The sequence below is a fragment of the Lissotriton vulgaris genome, chromosome 3_2, assembly GCF_964263255.1.
Source record: "Lissotriton vulgaris chromosome 3_2, aLisVul1.2, whole genome shotgun sequence".
Taxonomy (NCBI): domain Eukaryota; kingdom Metazoa; phylum Chordata; class Amphibia; order Caudata; family Salamandridae; genus Lissotriton; species Lissotriton vulgaris.
The window spans coordinates 293102547-293123085 of NC_141690.1; the positions used below are offsets into that span (position 1 = coordinate 293102547).

At 48.4% G+C, this 20539-nt stretch overlaps 1 protein-coding gene across 1 annotated transcript in view; it reads left to right on the forward strand.

Moving 5' to 3' along the window:
* Positions 1-668: 668 nt before the first annotated feature.
* Positions 669-20539, forward strand: part of LOC147725735 (uncharacterized) — a 567397-nt gene continuing 547526 nt past the window's right edge. The window contains exon 1 of the mRNA XM_086964485.1: positions 669-818. Within this exon, the coding sequence (XP_086820611.1) occupies positions 669-818 (150 nt within the window). The remainder of the gene's footprint in view (positions 819-20539) is intronic.

Here is a 20539-nt window from a genome sequence, read left to right on the forward strand (position 1 = left end):
AACAATCCAGGCTTATGTGAACAAAGATCTGCACACACAACCAATCCCACTGTACCTTACGCTGCCAATGACAAATTGGGAAAGATCCCTACTTTTTCGCCTCAGGGCAGGGACTGTCAGATTTTTATTATGTTTTCCATTAGGTTACTCCTTCCTAAAATCTGGAAATACTTTGTGCCCATGTGATGACACGAGCTTGCAAACTGGCTTACACTTCTTCTTCTTTTGTACATTTTATCAAAAATATTTTAAATGGTTTTTAGCACCGTATTTTAAAAAGCACAGACCACTTTCTTTGGAGGAATCAAACTTGATGTTGTTAACTATGAACAATGAAGAGCTGATATTCCGCACTAGCACTTTTCTAAGAGTTATTACCCATGTCCGGAAAACAATGGAGCACCCTTAGCAAATCTGCGAACTTTACTGATAACTGATTTGTATTTAATAATGTGCTGCTTTTAAATTATTGTAATTATGTTAATTTGACTTGGGATTGTTTGTATTGCTTTTATGAATTTGCAAAAATTCGAATAAAGACTTTGAATCAAATCGACATAAGAGGTACTTTTATCAAGCACAAAGAAGCATTGAATACTAAAGCCTTGTCGTTAGAAGTGACCGCTGCAAAATTGGCAAAACAGTTATTAGGTCCCAGCCTAACGTCCATGCAGAAAGTAATGAAAGCTAAAGTAATCAACTCCCTGACGTATGGACACGAGATCACCAAGGGCACAACCAGTATATTAATAAACAAGTTAACAACAACATTTTTTAAAAGAGCCTTTCGGTTATCAAAATCTTCCTCGCCAGCTCAGGTGAGACTCGAACTGGGACTTCAAGATCACCATGGAGTGGAGGCAGGTGCAAACGTTAAACTGTGTCATAGATTGAGCCACGCCCGGGAGGGTTCCTTGGAGGCCCGACTCTGGTAGGAAATACAGAAAAATCAGACCAGCCACAAGCATCGGCAACTCTCGGATCGCAGTTTATAGCTACTAGGTGCAAAAGGCCTCTGGGATAGAAAACCCTCTCACTTGGTGTTAATGACCGCTATTAAAAAATCCGTTAGATTGTGGTCCTTTCACTCGGACAGGGCAAAACTGTCAAAGAGGAGACACGCCTGGGCTGTAATCGCCAATTTTAAAGTGGGTGTTCAGCCGCTCTACCTATCAAGCACACACGCACTTTATTGGAAGCACAAGTTTTTAGCGTTGAGGATGGGTGAATGGCCCTTTCTGAAGAATCTCCCGAAATGACGCCGGCGGGCAGTAGCACTGAATGCAGGTTGTGTGGCTATCATTCAGAATCAATGGAACATATCGTCTGTGCATGCGGCCAGATGGTCACTGCTGCGAGGCCAATGTATTAAGTTGGGAGTTCGATCTTGCCGTCAAGCAATAATGGCCGCTCTTAACCCTGACAACACCAAGCTAAACATTGGGCATCATTGAGCGTCAAAACTACTTGAAGCCACAACCACATCCAAATTCTTCTCACCATAGAATGGCGGCAGAGTTAACAGACTCAACAATCAAATCAGAGACTACAAGAAATCCAGAGCAATGTCCTTCATCAGAACATTATTAGCCCATAACGGCCCCCCTAATTTTAAGTAATTTTAAATCCCTAGTTGTTAACATTTATCACAGTCATTTTTGTCGTTAAATTTTGTCATGTTTTAAATTTTAAATGGTTATTTAAACCAATCAATAAAGAGTATTATCACAGTATGATTACTCTGCAATCACCCGCAGACTTCCGCCCCGAACAGCTTCTAACACGACCTCTTGGAAGCTGGCCCGCTGCCCAGGCACCCACCTCCCTGCGAGCCAAGCAGCGCCGACACTTACCAGCTCCACCTGCGGCCCTAGTCCTTGCAGTATCCTGTGGGCAGCTTGAGCCTTCTTCTGCACAGAAAAGAACAAAAAAAAAGAAGCCTGCTCAGCGTCACACTTGTGATGCTGCGCTAGAAGAAAGACAAGGCTGCACATGCTGGTGTTTTCCGCACCTTCGGGTACTCATCTATCTATAGGAAGGTTCATTTGCCAGGAGCGTTTGCCAAACTCCAAATGAAGGAACGCGCAAAGTGTTTGAGCTCCTCGTCGGGGTAGTCAGCGCTACCTACATTCAATTACAATACAATGCATGTTCATGAGTTGCAGCAGAGCTAAACGTAGAATTAAAAGCAATGTAGTCGTCTGGCAGGAGACATGATTTGAAAGGCCATACAACCACGGTCCATAGGAAGCCCCCCTCCACCCCATGTGTTCACGGCAGAGCATGTGTTTCCATCCCTTAGGCGACGGAATCATTTCCCCCTTTCATTTTTCACCCACAGCTTGTGTTTCAATTACCAGAGAGGGCAGGAGCATTCACAGCGAGAAAGTGGGCAATCGCCTACGTGGTCTCAAATCCAAGTAAGAATAATAACAAGCATTTACAATGCAATGGTCTCAGCTTTATTAAAGGTAGAGCTATTGGCATTGCTCATGACTTTTTTTATCATAAATAAATGTCATTGTCATTTACATTGCCAATAGCTCAATCGTTTGCATATGCAAGACCTATTGCATTAGCACCCACACACAGGGGGCAGGGGCAGGAGAGCAAGCACAACGAACAAGGGGGCAGGAGAGCAAGCACAAGCAACGAGGGGGCAAGGGCAGGAGAGCAAGCACAGCCAGGGGGCAGGAGAGCAAGCACAAGAAACACACGATAGTAACACTGAGCACGTAGGAGGGTATTTGAGAGAGAAACATCATATAAAAAGGGAACGTGCACTCTTGTCTAGTTCTTAAAGAAAATAGAAATTCTCAGAAAGTGAGTAGTTGACAAGTTATTCAATCACAAAAAAATTAAAGAATGATAAAGAGCTCCAGGGAGGTACAAATACAAGACATGCATTCAAAGCCATCACATAAGAAAGATGACGAGAGTGACAAGAAAATTAACCAAAAGTAAGCAATGAACTAACTCTAAACTCATTGAGTTTCTGGAATAGTCCACAAAAGTCATTTCGCCATCTGTAGGTGAGAATTAAAATAAACAGACATACAAATAGCAACATGTGAGCAAAGAACGCATGTATGAATGAGCCAGGCGCAGATACTGTATATACATACTAAATGTGCATACAAAATAAGCACCCTGTGAACACGACATGTTTCTGCAACAACAAACCATGAACACAGTACGCACATATGCGTTATAGACCTAACGGCATGTACATACAAAACACAGAGCCGTGAGCACAGAACAGATCAGCAGGAGCATAAGATCCACTGATCCACAGAAAACAAGAACCTTGAGCACAGAAGGTACATACGAAATATCGACCGATGAGCAGAGAACGCTCACAGAGAACATCCATCCACCCACGAGGACATTCAGCACAAATAAAACAGAAACCCATGTGCTTGGAACGTAAATAAATTATACCAACCGGCGAACGGGAAACGTACGTACATTATATGACAGGAATGCCTGGTCACATCTGCACGCCTGTCAGGTGAAGGGCAGCTGGCGCATCCACCGCCCAACCCTCATTTACCCACCTTAGTATTTAGAAGAGATAACCAGTTTCCCGATGCACTCCACCAGTCCAATGCACTTTAATGTAAGGCTCGGAAGGACAGCATTATCATTTGGGACGTGCGGGCCTGCTCTGCACTGACAGTCCGGGCTCCTTGTTCACTCACCTTGGGACCAGCTATGGTGGTTCCGGGGAGGGCCCCAGCCTGGAAGCAGAGCTCCAATGTTTTCTTTTCCAGGGTGACGGGAGTGTAAAGTCTGGGAGGCAGTCTCAGAGGTGGGGAAATCTCGCAGGGCAGGAGTCTGCGGGGATTAGGTGTGGACTGTGGGAGGGGCTTTGACGACGAGAGGGGGCGGGAGAATGTCTAAGATGGGAAGTCGGTAGTGGTCGGGAAAAGGGAAAGTGCCGCCGTTTTCGCATTCGAGGCGTGTTTTTTGTTGAGTGACGGATGACATCACGGTGATAAAGAACGCAAAAAACACGCCCCCGAATCTGGAAACAACGGGGCTTAAAGGGAGTGACGCCCCTCTCCTCCAATGGCTGGCCAGCATTTGCGAGGCCAGCCAATGGAGAAGAGGGGTGGATTCAAGTCCCCTAACTAAAAAACATTAAATCTTCGGACCGTCCCCTGTGTGTGGGTGCTAATGCAATAAGTCTCGAATATGCAAACGATTAAGCTGTTGGCAATGTAAATGACAATGCCATTTATTTATGATTTTTTAAAAAAAAAAATGTCATGAGCAATGCCAATAGCTCTACCTTTAATAATGCCGAGACCATTGCATTGTAAATGCTTGTTTTATTTTGGTATGTGGTAATTTAGGAGGAGAATTAGTCTGTATTTCCTATTTCTCTTTCTTCTGCCAATACTTCTGTCTTTTTCTTACTCGTTATTAGGTTTTTAAATCTTTACTTCTCATCTTACTCTATTTATTCTTTTTCTTGCTCAGTTTTTTCTTGTGCCTTTTTATGTTTTGCTCTTTTTCTTTAATATATTTTCTTTCTTTCTATTAATTTAATTCCTTACTGTATGCATGTCCTATGCTCCTGTTAATGTTATTACTTCAATTTTAATTTTCAACATTTATATGTCTTTTGTCTCTTTATTGCCATTTTCATCTTTATTTCTCTGTTTTAGCGGTTGTTGATCTACCTCCAACCACGTGCAACGCTTTTTTTTGCCATCGTGTTTTTCCTTTTTTTGCATCTTTCTCCCAATTCTATTACCTATAGTTCACTCTTTTCCTTAAAATGTAGCATCTAATCACTTTCCTCTTTCTGCGGCACACAGACCGTGTTTTGTTTACTACGATGTGCCGTGCTTCTCATATATATATTTTTTTGCAGAGTTTTATATAGCGCGAACTAGACCCGAACCGAATCAGGTATCAAAGCGCTTTACATAGCACCAGTTACGTTACATGAGGACTGACACACATTCATTTTAGGCACGGGGAGATGAAGTGATTTGCCCAGAACCACAGAAGGTTTTGGCGTCGTTACCAAGACTCGTACCCAGGTCCCCAGGTCCGAGGTCGAGCGCCCTAGCCGGCCCTCTTCTCTCTCTGTTTTCCGTCCGTCCTCTCACCTCGCCCAGAGCAGTGCAGACTGCACAAAAATTCTCTGTTTTGCCAGGACCCCCTGAAGTGCCTCCTTTAATTTCCCGCGTTCCTCGTATAGCTCAGTGGCAGCGTGCACCTGCTGCAGTCGCGTGTGGCAGGTTGTGAGTGCTGCCTGATAGCTTCACTTCGTAGGTTTGAATGAAAGCGGGACTGGCTCAGCATTTCATCCTTTTGAGGTGGATAAAAGGAGAATCCTTTTGGTGGGAATACCAACAACGGCCAGTAAAGCGTCATAAGCACCGCGCAGTGTCCTCTACATCAATTTTTGAAAATGATTATATTTACTCCTGAGTCCAGCACAGTGCTTCCAGGGACGCGTTTCCTAATCGTCCGCATATCCAGGAAGCGAGAAGGCTCTGGGTTATCTAAAGGCGCCTTGCCGGCATGCCCAGGGTGGGGTTTTTTAAGTCCATCACCCATTTGTCCATTTTGTGAAAACGATGATTTGAGGAGAATTCGTTTTTTCATCTTTAATGCTCAGAGAATGTATTAATTGAAGGGTGCGGGATGTCAAACAGGTAAAGCGTAGAGTATTTTTAAAATTAATAAAGAGAAAAGCATCACTCGTTCCAAGAGATCTGTGGGGCGTCTGACATGGGAAAAAGTGCCGCTCAGGCGTATTTCGTCTTTGAAGAAGTACATTGTCAAATCAAATCAAAAAGACTTTATTTCGATTTTTTCAATCATAAAAGACATTTACAACCTTCAACATTTTCAAAAAAACATTTTTACAATTTAAAAGAAGAAGAGGACAACTAATATAATTCTTGGCAGCTAGTATAATCCACAATTCATCACTTCGTCTCTCAGTTTACAATTATTAATATTGGTATTGGCCAACCACCAGTCATAAAATCCATGGGTTACAAACAAATAAATTAGATTAAGAACAAGACATAAATATTTTAAAAGATTTTCAAAAGTTCATCACAAGGAGCATTACTCACTATATACATTTTACAATTTTGAGTATCATTAGGCCAGAAATTACTGAAGGCTCATTTTACGGGCCCGAATTATCCACATCCAGTGAAGAAATTTAGCTAAGGCTACAACTACGGCTTGGGAGTTGTCAGTGCGTAGAATCCTGACTGCCTCACAGCCCATTTTGAGACCTAACTGGACGCAAATAGGTTTTAACCAGGATCTCTTGGGCGCCTTGTATTCAGGACAGACAAAAAAAACATGCCCTGTAATTTCTCGCTGGTCTGGACAGAAGGGACAAGCCAGTCCTTGTCCCCCTCGCCATTTTGCGGTAAAAGCGTTTAGTGGTAATGTCCCCACCCTGACCTGATGGTATTTCTTCCTGTCCCCTGGGATGGTAATCCAATCCCAATATGCCTCTAAGGCCGGAGAGTCCTTTAGTTCTAGAAAATCAGCCGTAAGAGATGGTTCAATACAGCGGCCAAATCTCTTTACCTCGAGCATGTTCCAGTACAAGTCTCTAAATACTGTTCTAGGTTGGAATGGGTTCCCTGCTGGGTCATCCCACAATGAGGATAATCCCATAGCCTTGTAAATAGCCTTTACCTCCCTCAGCCATACTATTTTGTGAGCCTTATCGAGGTCTCTCACCTCGAGGAAGGCCCGCGCATACTGGGAGAGTTCTGGAGTAACCCATAATCTCCTCCAGTAGGCAACTGATCTATATCTGGCCATATCCTCAAGGCTATGAGACCCTAGGTCATAGTGGAGAGGGATCAATGGAGTGGAGGCCGGTCAGCCTGTGATGTTACATAAAAATTTGTTTTTCGCACCCGTCAACCTTTTCAAATTACTGAGCCCCCACAGTTCCGCCCCATAGAGAACTGCTGCTCCAACTTTGGCATCATAGATCTTTAGAACCGGGGTAATTGGCCTAGTGTGAGATAAATAAAATTCCTTAGAGAGTGCTCCTACCAATTGTGCGTGTTTCGTGGCCAGCTGGTTGGTGTGCTGTTTCCAATCTAATTTGGATGACAAAGTTATGCCCAGATAGTTAAATACATGGGTCTGTTCCAATTGAACCCCATCCAATTTCGGACATTGCAGTCGAGATATATATATATATATATGAAGAAAATACCTTTTCAGCCTTAGAGTGGCGCAAAAAAGATGCGCAAACATAGTGATATATAGGCTCTATCTAGCAATGCAACACCCTTTGCGCTTCCCGAGGGTTTCCAGCGAGTACGAAACATTTCGTCTCAAGAGCCCTATTAAGGAAAAATGCTCTTTGCATGTTTTCTCTTAAATGATTTATTTTCCTCCTCCGATTGTATCCGGGTAAGAGGTGAAGGGGTATTGGGGGTCTATCTTCAAAGTCGAACACTGCGCCCTAACTATTCACTCCATTGTAGGAAAGATTCATCATGAGCTGAACACCTGGAAAGCTGGTAGTAGTAACAATACCTATACCACTACTCTTATGATAACATTCACAGAAACGCTCGCTGCAGCCGCTATTTGTAATGTTGACACGAATACCAATATATTAATAAGGATGCTGTGCCCGTGAAAAAAGCGCGCGCACGCATCAAAGCCACCAGCCTCCCTCCACAAGCTGTCCCCAGCGTGCGCTCTGGCATTTCTCCTCCCCTAATTATTCACTGCCCGCGTCCGGCGGCACATCAAAGGCTGCTGCTCCCCGTGCGTCTCGTCACCCTTACTCTCCCCTATCCTCCCCTTCTTGCCTCTCCCCGCCCCCCCCCCCCCACCACAGCAATGCCGAGGGCTTGTTTCTTTCTCTTCCGTTTTCTCTTCTCACCAAGCATTCTTCCTATTAGTCTCTTCTCTTTAATTCCTTTCTTTAGTGTGTCTGCGTTCCATTTGATTCCCCTCTTCTCTGTTCCTTTTCCTCTCTGTTTTATTTCCATGACCTTTTCTCTAGTCACCCTCGTTTTGCATCATTTCCTTTCATTTTTAGGTTTCGCTGGGGGGCGGAGCCGTTAGGCTCCTCCTCCAGAGAAATCTATTGAGTACAGTAAGCACTCTGGAACACGCCCCCCCCGTCCCATTGGCTAGCTCCATAAATGGAGCCTAGCCATTGGACGAGGGGCCTGTACATCAATGCCGGACCAGACACGGGGGCGTTCCCGAGATTCTTTGGCTTTTGCCGACGTCACGCGACGCCGGGAACGCCCCCGAATCCATCGACACGTGTTTGGTGCAGACTGAAGGTTTGTGAGCCTTCCCCGAGCAGAGCGCACTAAGATAACCTGTGTGCAGCTTCACCACCGCAACCCGTGATCAGTAAACCCCCGACGAAGGGCCCCGTACCTTGCCGGTACCAACGCGACTGAAAACGAGCCCGCTGCTCTCCGATTGGACGGGAGAGCCGAGCCCCCTCACCAAACGCCGCGACGGGATTGGCCCGTGCGGCGCAGCGTCACCACTGTTGCCGTGTGGTGATTGGATTCCGGGGTTTGCAGTAATTTGGTACCCCCGAGTGCTTCGTTGCACTTTATTCTTAATTGACGGGTGCCACCCCGATTATGGCGCCCTTTGCGAGTGCCCACCTCGCTTCACTGTTTACTTTTGGTCTCGAGGGTGTCCACCCCTCTTAAATGCCCGAGAATCACCGCCGCGGCCCGAGCGCCGCAAAACAGGAAGCCAGGCACTACGGTGCCTGACGCGGGGCGGGACTTCCGCATTTGGAGGGAAGTCCCGCCTGCCGCCGCGCACCGATTGGCTGCTCGCTGCCGCCGGGAAAAAGAAACAAACAGCGCGAGCCATTGACGGCCTGGTCCCGAGATGGGGGACCGGGGGAACAGGTAGCGGGCCGGGAGCATTGTGAAGGCGGGGCTCTCATGTGCTGAGAGAGCCCCGCAAAGCGCTACCGCCACACAGGAGAAAGGACCGGAGTCCCCCACGAACCGCCCGGTAAGTGAAGGAGGGCTGGTGGGGGCTCCGTGACTGTGCAAGGCAGTGGCGTCACTAGGGAGGTGCGGGGGGTGCGGACCGCACTGGGTGACACCATCCCAAAGGGGTGACACCATCAGTGCGCTTTAAAAAGTGTGTTGCAGCTGGCGGCACACATCGGTTCTTGCACGGGCTGCTCCTGTAGGCTTGGGAGTCCTCCTAGCAACTCAGGCTCATCCTCCGAGAGTGGCAGGTAGTGCTGCTACACTGTATCTTTTTTTTATTCCTGCGGGGCGCAGCGGGGCTCTGGGTCACTAGATAGCCTGAGAGGTGCCATAGCCCGGCCCACCGTTCAGTGTAGCGTCGCATAAGGACGTCACGTCCTGCTTCCAAAAAGTGCAGAAGGGAGGTATTACATGTTGTGAGAACTCCCTCTGCTGCGGACTGGCCCATCTCTCGAGTGTTACTCACTTGTTTGTGGGCGACGGGGGGAATCATGGTGTTGCTCGGCCCCACAGCACCCTGCTGTTCGCACCAGACTGACCTGCCCTGCTGGGCCGCCCGCGATGTAGGGGAGGCAGGCTCAGGAGCTAAATGATCACTCAGACCGCCGGCAGCTCGGGCCAGCCAACACGAGGCAACATGATGCTGGCCTGGTGTGATCGCAGGTAAGGGCTCAGCTCATTAACATTGAAATCAATTCAGGTTAGTTAAAAAGTTGAAACGAAAGCTTACACTAGGCTAGTGGTTTTGAAAATATACAGGCAGGCCTGGCTGTGAATTAATGTGTGCCTCAGTCTCCTGAGGAGTGCCCTGAAAATAAATGCCCGGTCCTGTAGTCGACTGCGGCGGCGGGTCGAGTCAGCTGAGTCATACTCATGTTTTTGTTAACTTTATTAATTTGATCAATTGCATTGCGGTTGAGAAAGGATCCATGTTTGGGGCCTATTACATTCTGGTTTGGGAGGCTCGAGTCCGCCGGTCTTGGGCCCCACATGGGACAGAGAGCGGACTGGAGTCGAAACTAATGCTCCGCATAATGCTAATTGATTGCCAGAACCAAGGGGCATGGGGGTGGGGTGGTGGGGGGGAGTCGGTGTAAGCTGGCAGAGGCACGATGAGTTGTTAATTGTTTTTCTTTCGGCCGCCTGGCAAAACAGGTGTTTTTCCTGCCTCAGCTTGTGCCCCAGCCCTGGCCTCCGGAATTGTTACTTTTTCCTGGCAACACTGGTACGAAGTTTTCACCACACAAGCATAATTTCTCTTTCACCACCCAGGAACATGGTTTGAATTATATTCTGCATCTATATATTGTTAAAGGAATCAAAGTAGCAGCTAGTCCATTTACAGTGACAGATTTACATATCCGATCTTAAAAAGATCTTTATTTTCAAAAAAAGGAATTGTTTTCTCTTTTGAAAGGGACCAGTACTTAGGTGACCACAATGTGTCACAAATCTAAACATTGTTTATTTGTGCAAAACCAGTATAATATAATGTCCAACTTTTTTTAGGTCTTCGTTTTACACCTTTGTGAATGTGCAATTTGTATTTTCTCATTTATTTGCACTGTTGCATGTTAAGAGGAAAACACCTCCGGGTTTTGCGCTGGCACTTCCCAGCATTCTTTTTTTTACCCTATTGCCCTAGCAACCAATAATGCCTGAGACTGAGTGATGGTGTAACAAACCTAGTTGCACTTGCTACGCTATTATTTTGTGTTTTTTTTAGGCTAGCGCAGGTCATGAATGAGCAGATCAATTATATCATCTTCTTAACAACTGCTGTGCCTGACTGCTCTCTGATAATGAGAACTATAGTCACACAGTCTGTGTCTTGTTAGTGCCCTTTCATTGCTGGTGTTTTACAGAAGTTTTAAGATGATCTTAGAGTTTATCGTTGTTCAAATGGGGATAATTTCTGATATTTATATGTTTTCCTTGCCTTCATTGTTAGATTTTGCTCGCAAGAAAATGTCACTCATAGTCCTCGTAATGTCACTCACTCTGAAATTATGACAATGTCACACATAGCTATCTGAAACCTTGGCAGCTATGACCATGGTCCGTGCCAACAATAATCTTGGCCGGCGGCCGGGTAAGGTTTGACAGACAGTAATATTATTTTGCATTTTGGTTTCACGGAGTCTGTGACACCAAAATGCAAAATAATATTTCTGTCTGTTGAACCTTACCCGGCCGCCGGACAAAATTATTGTCCTAATTAGCATCCGGGCGTCAATGACGTTCGAAACGTCACTCACGTCGTGACGTGGACCCGGACCTGACGTTTTAAAAATCCAAATGCTACAAGTAACAGCGCGGGCTGCTAATGCTCTCCAGAAGCCCGGCCTCCTTGCTCATCGTGCCAGGCAACGAGGGCTCCTGTTTCCTGTCCTTGGCAGTCGGAGCACAGAGCAGCATATTAAGCTGGGAGGCGGAATGCTGAAGCAGAGGCAGCGCTGCCCATGCCTGTCTGCAGTGACGGATGGCTTTCTCCGAGTCCTGCCTGCCTCTCTTAACGCTCCAGGGTGAGACATTCAGAGGGCCCCTCTCCCAACCCTTCCTCCAGTAGCGATCCACGAGCCCCAAAACGTTTATTTATTATTTTTTGTATAGCGCGGACTTTACCCGAAGGCGTCAGAGCGCTTCACAATAGGAACTCTGTACCATGATGATTAGAAAATAACAAGTGAACAAATTACAAAAGCAAACGTTAAGTTGCAAAAGTGACAATTGTGAGCAAACAAAATACATGAGGTTGGTAGCAAACGGTGCAATACAGGAGGAAAAAGTGACATGTGTACAGGTTACAAGAGAAAACAGTACAATTAGAGGTATAATACTGCATAATCTGGCAGACACTAAAGCACAAGAACAAACGTTACGTAGGCAATGGTGGCACTTGTGCAATTATCTTTTGCAAACAAAATGTGAGAGGTAGCAAACAGTGTGCTACAAGAGAAAAGTGGCGTGCTAAACACTCCAAGGCCTCAAAAATCTTACCCGACCCAACACCAAGAAAGGGGAGGATGGATTCCGCCCCTGAGATTCTTGCGATGCGGGCAAGAGGAATCATTTCAGGAAAAACAAAGGAAAAAGAAGTCCCTGCAGGCTGAACTCTAGCTAACCGACCCAGGGAAGTGAACCAGGGTTTTGCAGCGCCAGGTGCACGCTTGTCTTCCTCTGCAGCTGGTAAGTGGCACCCCCATTCTTCCCTTCGCTGTGTTTGAAAGTATGTGCTCCTTGTGTCTGAGCGTGCAATATACCCAGTAAACTGCTTTGGTCTGTAGTTGCGCTATTGTGTGCAAGTGTAACGTACTGCCCACTGGCTATGAGTTGCACATGGGTGTCATGTTTCCATAAGTTACTGTGCGCATCTTTCTGAGTCTGTGCAGATGTAACATGCTATGCCCAGAAACAGTGTGGCCCTGAACGGGCATGTAGGGTTCTTGTGCTGCCAGTAAACCTGTGTCTAACTGGGCATGGGTAGACTGGTGCCATGCGTAGTGTGTGTGTCCTGTACTGTCCAGGACATGTGTGTAGCTGCACATGACACGCGGGTGCCATGTGCATTTTAGTCCCTTTGTAAAGCTGTGTAAGGGTATCTGGGGGGCATCATGGATTCATGATGTAAGTCATGAGGGGGTGACACCATGAGTTACCCGCACTGGGTGACACCAACCCTAGTGACGCCACTGGTGCAAGGCTCTGGGGGCAGTTCCTATTTGTTCGCCGAGTGGCCCCAGTTGGCAGAGGGCCGCTCCAACGCGTCGGGTGGCATCTTCTTTTCGAGCCAGGAGGCTCAAGGGGCATTGGCGGCATCTCGAGTCCCCCGAGAGGGACTCCAGCGAAAGGGGGCATTTCTGTGCATTTCGAGTCCCCAGGAGGGGGACTCCAACCCGAGCCAGAGAGGCTCTTCCTGCCATTGGTCTTCCTGAGTCCCCAGGAGGGGGGACTCCACCGTGCCCACATTTGTTTACTGAGTCCTGAGAGGCTCACAGTATGACATCACTATCCCACGGGTGGAAGATAGCTAGTGGCCTGTCCAACGCGACCGAAAACGAGCCCAGTTTTATGTCTTTAGTAACAGAGAATGATCTTTATTTTGTATGTGCAGTAGCTGAGTGGTGTGCAGTTGAACAGCTGTTTAAAATCTCATGCCTACACTTCAGTTCAGTGGGGAGTGAATGATGTCACCTAAGATGGGAGAACGCGGCGGCTTGTGATCGTGGCTATCACTCCTTCATGTGATGGATCATTGGGTAGATATTAGGTACGCGTGAGAAGGAAAATAACATTGCAAAGTGTTGAAACACACGTTAGTCACGTGACTAGAGAAAGAAGAGCATCCCGGGCCCACTGGTGTTTGGGAGCCGTTCCCTCCACGCGGCTTCTTGAGCTCTCTCTTCTCCCCATCAGGCATCAATTATAGAGGTGGTCCCTCTCTCCCAGGGTTTGGTGTGGAGACAACTGGTAACCTAGTTCTTCATTGTTATGCGACTTTCAGGGTCTGGCTGACGAGCAGCGTTTCACTGTTGAATGGCTTCTCTCAGTTGGCCAGTGCGCTGGTCAGGGTAGATCACTGCAGCTCAGCCAAGTAGATATAACTCCGAGGGCAGATAGATTCTAAGTTAACCAGACAAAACTACCTTTTATATGCCAAATTTAAGTAATGTCATAAAAATGTCAAAATCGTGAACATACCTATGGCTAGAAACCAGATAATTGCTATGCAAAATACCTTAGCTGTGCAAACAGTACATGTGCATATTGTTTTAATCGCAAGCATAGGTAATGTAAGTAATATATAGCAGTTTTGGACAGATTTTAAATCAATGTCATGAGAATTTGGGAATCATGAATAATACCTGTGGCTTAATATCAGCTAATTACTGTGCAAATTAATTTACGTGTGCACAACAGTGCATACGGACTGGGAATTATATAGCAGATAGTTCTCAAATCATGGGCTCAGAGAGCGGCTAATGAAAACATTTTAAATATCTATCCAAGTGGATTAAACCTGCCATATAAAACGTTAAAATTCACTGTTTTGGTGATTTTAATTGGAGCAGTGATCAGTATTATTAATGTCCTTAAATTATACTTGTAGCAGGCTTAAGTATTTGCCAAATTTCACCAAGTCACACGGCTCCACTGTGTTAAAAACCAGGATTGTTGCCTCTTTGCAGGTTCATATTCCCTGTTGGAGTGGCTAGGGAGTGCAGAGTGACTAGGGAGTGCAGAGTGACTAGGGAGTGCTAGGGAGTGCAGAGTGACTAGGGAGTGCTAGGGAGTGCAGAGTGACAGGGAGTGCAGAGTGCTAGGGAGTGCAGAGTGACTAGGGAGTGCTAGGGAGTGTAGAGTGCTAGGGAGTGCAGAGTGCTAGGGAGTGCAGAGTGCTAGGGAGTGCAGAGTGCTAGGGAGTGTAGAGTGACTAGGGAGGGCTAGGGAGTGCAGAGTGACTAGGGAGTGTGAGGGAGTGCGAGGGACTGCAGAGTGACTAGGGAGTGCTAGGGAGTGCAGAGTGCTAGGGAGTGCAGAGTGCTAGGGAGTGCAGAGTGCTAGGGAGTGCAGAGTGCTAGGGAGGGCTAGGGAGTGCAGAGTGACTAGGGAGTGCCAGGGAGTGTAGAGTGACTAGGGAGGGCTAGGGAGTGCAGAGTGACTGCAGAGTGACTAGGGAGTGCTAGGGAGTGCAGAGTGCGAGGGACTGCAGAGTGCTAGGGAGTGCAGAGTGACTGCAGAGTGCTATGGAGTGTTAGGGAGTGCAGAGTGGCTGCAGAGTGCTAGGGAGTGCAGAGTGGCTTCGAGTGCTAGGGAGTGCAGAGTGACTAGGGAGTGCCAGGGAGTGTAGAGTGACTAGGGAGGGCTAGGGAGTGCAGAGTGACTAGGGAGTGCGAGGGAGTGCGAGGGACTGCAGAGTGACTGCAGAGATTAAGCTAATGGCAATTTAAATGACAATGCCATTTATTTATCTGTTTTCAAAACCAACACATAAATACAAATTTTGTCATTTACAATGCCAATAGCTCTAACTTTTCCAAAGGCGAAACCATTGCATTGTAAATGCTTGTTTTTTTCTCTTTCCATCCACACGTCCCTAAACCGGGAAACAGCCTTAATAACGAAGCTTTTACAACGACTGGCCTAAACAACGAGTCCAAAACAACGACCTGACTATGAACCACGACATCACGAACGACGACTTTCCTAAACCACAAATAAAATGACCTCCTAACTGGCCAAGAGATGACACTATTGTTATATGTTGATTGTTTGCTACATTAATAAAATAACAAAACAAATAAAAAAACAACAATTTACATACGTTTCAGGCTTCGCATCAGGGTTTTGTGGTTGATATGCCATTTACAAGAATTAAATAAATGGCATTTTATTCACTGTGAATGATACCAGAATAAAAGAGTTGAAACCGGAACTTTGTTCGCCGTGGATTTATTTTTGAGAGTATTTTTATTTTTTTTATTTATTTAAGGTTTTTATAGAGCGCGTAATCACCCGGGAGTACATTTACTGTTTTAAAAATCTGTCTGTAAATACCGAAAGATGTTTAAATTCCACACTGTTACGGACGACGGGGCACACATGAAAGTACAAGGGACAATGTACGAAATAAATACTGTCAGAGCTTGCTGCCGTGGTTGTGCAGTCCATCACTAATTAACATGATCTGCAGTTTTAATATTTTCCCTCTCTATAATTTTCGCTCTATTTTGTATGTCCGTGCTGAAGACGTCAGTCACCCTAGAGTTTAGTAATCTAGCATAGCGTACCAGGCCACTTCAGCACATTAGAGTAGCATGACATGTGCTCTGTTGCAAATGATACCTCTCTATCTTCTTAGGGCTGGGGGCACCGCATTGGCTCTGGCACAACAGTCAGAAAATGGTCAATCTTCAGTGTACCTGGGCTCCATTTGCGTGCTAACAGTTGAAGCATTGCCTAAAATTCCAGGCAACCTGAGTCTATCATGAAAGGCTTTTGGACAGAGGTTTGTCATGGAGTCTCATGATCAAAAGACATACCCTCTCCTACCGTGTTTAAAGCATGCGTTTAATTTTAGAGCAGAATGGTAAATTCAGGAAATGAGGCAACTGAATATTTTTCGATGTTTAGGAAGTCGTTGTTAAGAATGCAGTGATTTGGCATTGCTCGTGGTTTAGCATTCGTGGTTTAGGTATTCGTTGTTAAAGTGGTAGTTGTTAAATCATACATCCCCCTAAACCTAACTGCCAGTCTCCTTTCATTCCGGTAGGCGTTATCATATCTGCTCTCCTTTCATCTTTCTTCTGTCCACCCTCTTTCCATTCTTTCTTCCTCCCCAGCCCCCTTCTACACAACTCTTGCCTCGCGAACTCCTTCTACAACCTCAAGTGCTTTCCTTGTGCACACAAGTGATCTGGTCTTTCCTGTGCTAACGGGGTTTTCGTGTAGAAATCGACTGAAAGCCCAGTGTTGTTCACAATCACGTGTTGGACTCCAGTGCCTGAGGGCGTTTCATATGTAGACGCTATAGAAATCTATGAAGACGGTGTGCCAAGCTTTTGACAGCCCCATGTCACCGGGGCACCTCCAGCCATGCCTGCTATATTTTTCACCAACGCGAAGCATGCTGGGACTTGTAGGTTTCTATTCAGAATGAGCGAAGCTAAGCTCTAGAAGCGAGTGCACCATCAATAGCAGAGGGTCGGTGGGCCATACAGGAACATGGGCACAAGAGGGCACTATAAGCCCCTCCTATAGAGATAGGAGAAGCAGAGGAGCATAAGCACACAACCGCTAGGGTTATCCATTTCTCCAGTCCTACTTTTTAGCGACCAATACTTTTCATTCTGGGACTTGTAGTTTCGTTTTTAACACTACTTATAGGCCGAAAAATCTATCATGCCAAGCATAGTTGGTTTAAAGCCCAAGACCGACTGAAGATTTCACACATCAGCTATATTTATCGTTCCAGTTTCAGTAACCAGTTTGTAATTTCACATTTTCTAGGACACAAACCGAAGATCTAGCTTCTTTTTAAGTCTAGTTTTTAGGGCTCGCCTGCTGATGCGCTTGCGCATAGCTGGCGAGCTATATTGTGGCTTAAACAGAGCTTAACCATCTCGGCGATTTGCTGCAGTGCACAAGAGCGCGTGCACATAAAAGCCACCAGCCTCCTCAGGCATCTCAAGTTTCCCCCAGCCGGCATTTCTCCTCCCCTAATTATTCACTGCACTGCCGGGCGGCCGGCACATCAAAGGCTGCTGCTCCCGGCCCCTATTCTTCCCTTCTTGCCTGTTAGACAGGAACACGGAGGGTCGGCCGAGAAAGGGGGAGAGGTCTCCTGGCGAGGGCCCTCGCCTTTAATCGTACGGACGAGCAACTACCCCCCCACAGATGGACGCCACACAAAGATAGGTTCTGTACACTTTTATCGGTATTCTTAGGCAGGTTAAACTTGACGATACAGCAGGACCAGGATACGATGATCCCTTCAATTCTAGTCTCTTGGGAAAGGGGGTAGCGGGACAGTCTCAGTACCGGTCCGGTACAGGGGTAGCTGGTGTATAGCTCTCAATCCTCGAGCTGGAGTGTTCGCAAGTAGGGGCCGCGGCAGCGCCAGCAGGCCTATGAAGATGGTTCACGAGGATTAGCCGCGGCAGCGCCAGCAGCCCTACGAAGATGATTCACGAGGATGGGCCGCGGCAGCACCAGCAGGCCTACGAAGATGGTTCACGAGGATGAGCCGCGGCAGCGCTAGCAGGCTTTCGGAGATGGTTCACGAGGATGAGCCGCGGCAGCGCCAGCAGGCTTTCGGAGATGGTTCACGAGGATGAGCCGCGGCAGCGCCAGCAGGCTTTCGGAGATGGTTCACGAGGATGAGCCACGGCAGCGCCAGCAGGCCTTCAAAGATAGTTCACGAAGAGGAGCCACGGCAGCGCCAGCAGGCCTCCAAGGATGAGTTCGTCTCGGTGTCTCTCGACTCCAGGATACAACTGGATTCCTGCTCTGGAGCTACCCCAGTTATAGGTTTGGCGCCCTTTGATGTCCGGACCCTCGCACTTGGAGGTCGGGGGGTCCGGGATGAAGGAGTCCAGACACCCAGCAGGGGGGTGGAGCCAGCGCCCAGGGAGGCTGGGGGTGATCGAAACCTGGCGGAGGGGAGCCATCGACACTCCTTCTTTCATTGACTTGCCAAGTGGTCTCTTTACCCCCTGGGTGGACAGTGGTGCCTCGATGTCGGGGCTTGGCTGGGCCTGAGGCTGAGGTCGACCCGCGGCCACGAGGCCTGGTCGTGGCGGGTCCAAGATGGCGGCTGGGCCGGGGACGGTGGTTCGGGAAGGAACCCGGGCCAGCCGAGAATGTGGTGGTTATGAGCCGGGGTCCCGTCGGGGAAGAGGTGGGAGTTGACCCGGCCGCTGCAGGTGTGGTTCTTGTCCGGGGAACAGGGGTAGCAGTGATCCGAGACCCACATGCGGGGAGGGGTCGGGCCTGCCACGAGGCCTGTCCAAAATTGCCGCACGCTGCTCTTGAAACAATAACCGTTGTTGGTCATGATATAATTAAACGCTCTAATTATTTTATCAGGGCCACACAGAATTTTATAAAGTCTTTTGCTGGCATTTTCGTTTTATGCTGATTGCCATTTTACACCTTTCACATGCTGGCGATTTGCTTCAAAGGAATACATTCATCCTGAATCCCGTTACTAGAGCTTTCTCCTTTTCTGCTATATATGAGTTTTAGTTGAATTTCATTGATCTCTTTTACTAATGATGTATAAAAAGTGCCACCCACCACACAGCTCCAACTACACAGCTCCACCGATGCACCCACCACACAGCTCCACCGATGCACCCACCACACAGTTCCACCGAGGCATCCACCACACAGCTCCACCGAGGCACCCACCACACAGCTCCACAGATGCACCCACCACACAGCTCCACAGATGCACCCACCACCCAGCTCCACCGATGCACCCACCACACAGCTCCACTGATGCACCCACCACCCAGTTCCACCGATGCACCCACCACACAGCTCCGACAGCTCCACCGATGCACCCGCCACACAGCTCCACCGATGCACCCACCACACAGCTCCACCGATGCACCCACCACACAGATCCACCGATGAACCCACCACACAGCTCCACCGAGGCACCCACCACACAGCTCCACAGATGCACCCACCACACAGCTCCACAGATGCACCCACCACCACCGATGCACCCACCACCCAGCTCCACCGATGCACCCACCACACAGCTCCACCTACACAGCTCCACCAATGCACCCACCACACAGCTCCATCGATGCACCCACCACACAGCTCCACCGAGGCACCCACCACACAGCTCCACCGAGGCATCTACCACCCAGCTCTACCGATGCACCCACCACACAGCTCCACTATGCACCCACCACACAGCTCCACCGAGGCACCCACCACACAGCTCAACAGATGCACCCACCACACAGCTCCACAGATGCACCCACCACACAGCTCCACAGATGCTCCCACCACACAGCTCCACAGATGCACCCACCACATAGCTCCACCGATGCAGCCACCACCCAGCTCCACCGATGCAACCACCTCATAGCTCCACAGATGCACCCACCACACAGCTCCAGAGATGCACCCACCACCCAGCTCTACCGATGCACCCACCACATAGCTCCACTGATGCACCCACCACCCAGCTCCACCGATGCACCCACCACACAGCTTCACCGATGCACCCACCACACAGCTCCAGCGATGCAGCCACCACACAGCTCCACGGACACAGCTCCACCAATGCACCCACCACACAGCTCCACCGATGCACCCACCACACAAATCCACAGAGGCACCCACCACACAGCTCCAACAATGCACCCACCACACAGCTCCACTGAGGCACCCACCATACAGCTCCACCGATGCACCCACCACACAGCTCCACCGATGCACCCACCACACAGCTCCATCGATGCACCCACCACACAGCTCCACCGAGGCACCCACCACACAGCTCCACAGATGCCCCCACCACACAGCTCCACCGATGCACCCACCACACAGCTCCACCGATGCACCCACTACACAGCTCCACCAAGGCACCCACCACACAGCTCCACCAAGGCACCCACCACCGAGCTCCACCGATGCACCCACCACACAGCTCCACCGACACAGCTCCACTGATGCACCCACCACACAGCTCCACTGATGCAACCACCACACAGCTCCACCAACACAGCTCCACCGATGCACCCACCACACAGCTCCACTGATGCAACCACCACACAGCTCCACTGACACAGCTCCACTGATGCACCCACCACAGAGCTCCACAGAGGCCCCCACCACACAGCTCCACCGATGCACCCACGACACAGCTCCACCGAGGCACCTACCACACAGCTCCACTGATGTACCCACCACGCAGGTCCTCCTATGCACCCACCACACAGCTCCACCGAGGCACCCACCACACAGCTCAACAGATGCACCCACCACACAGCTCCACAGAGGCACCCACCACA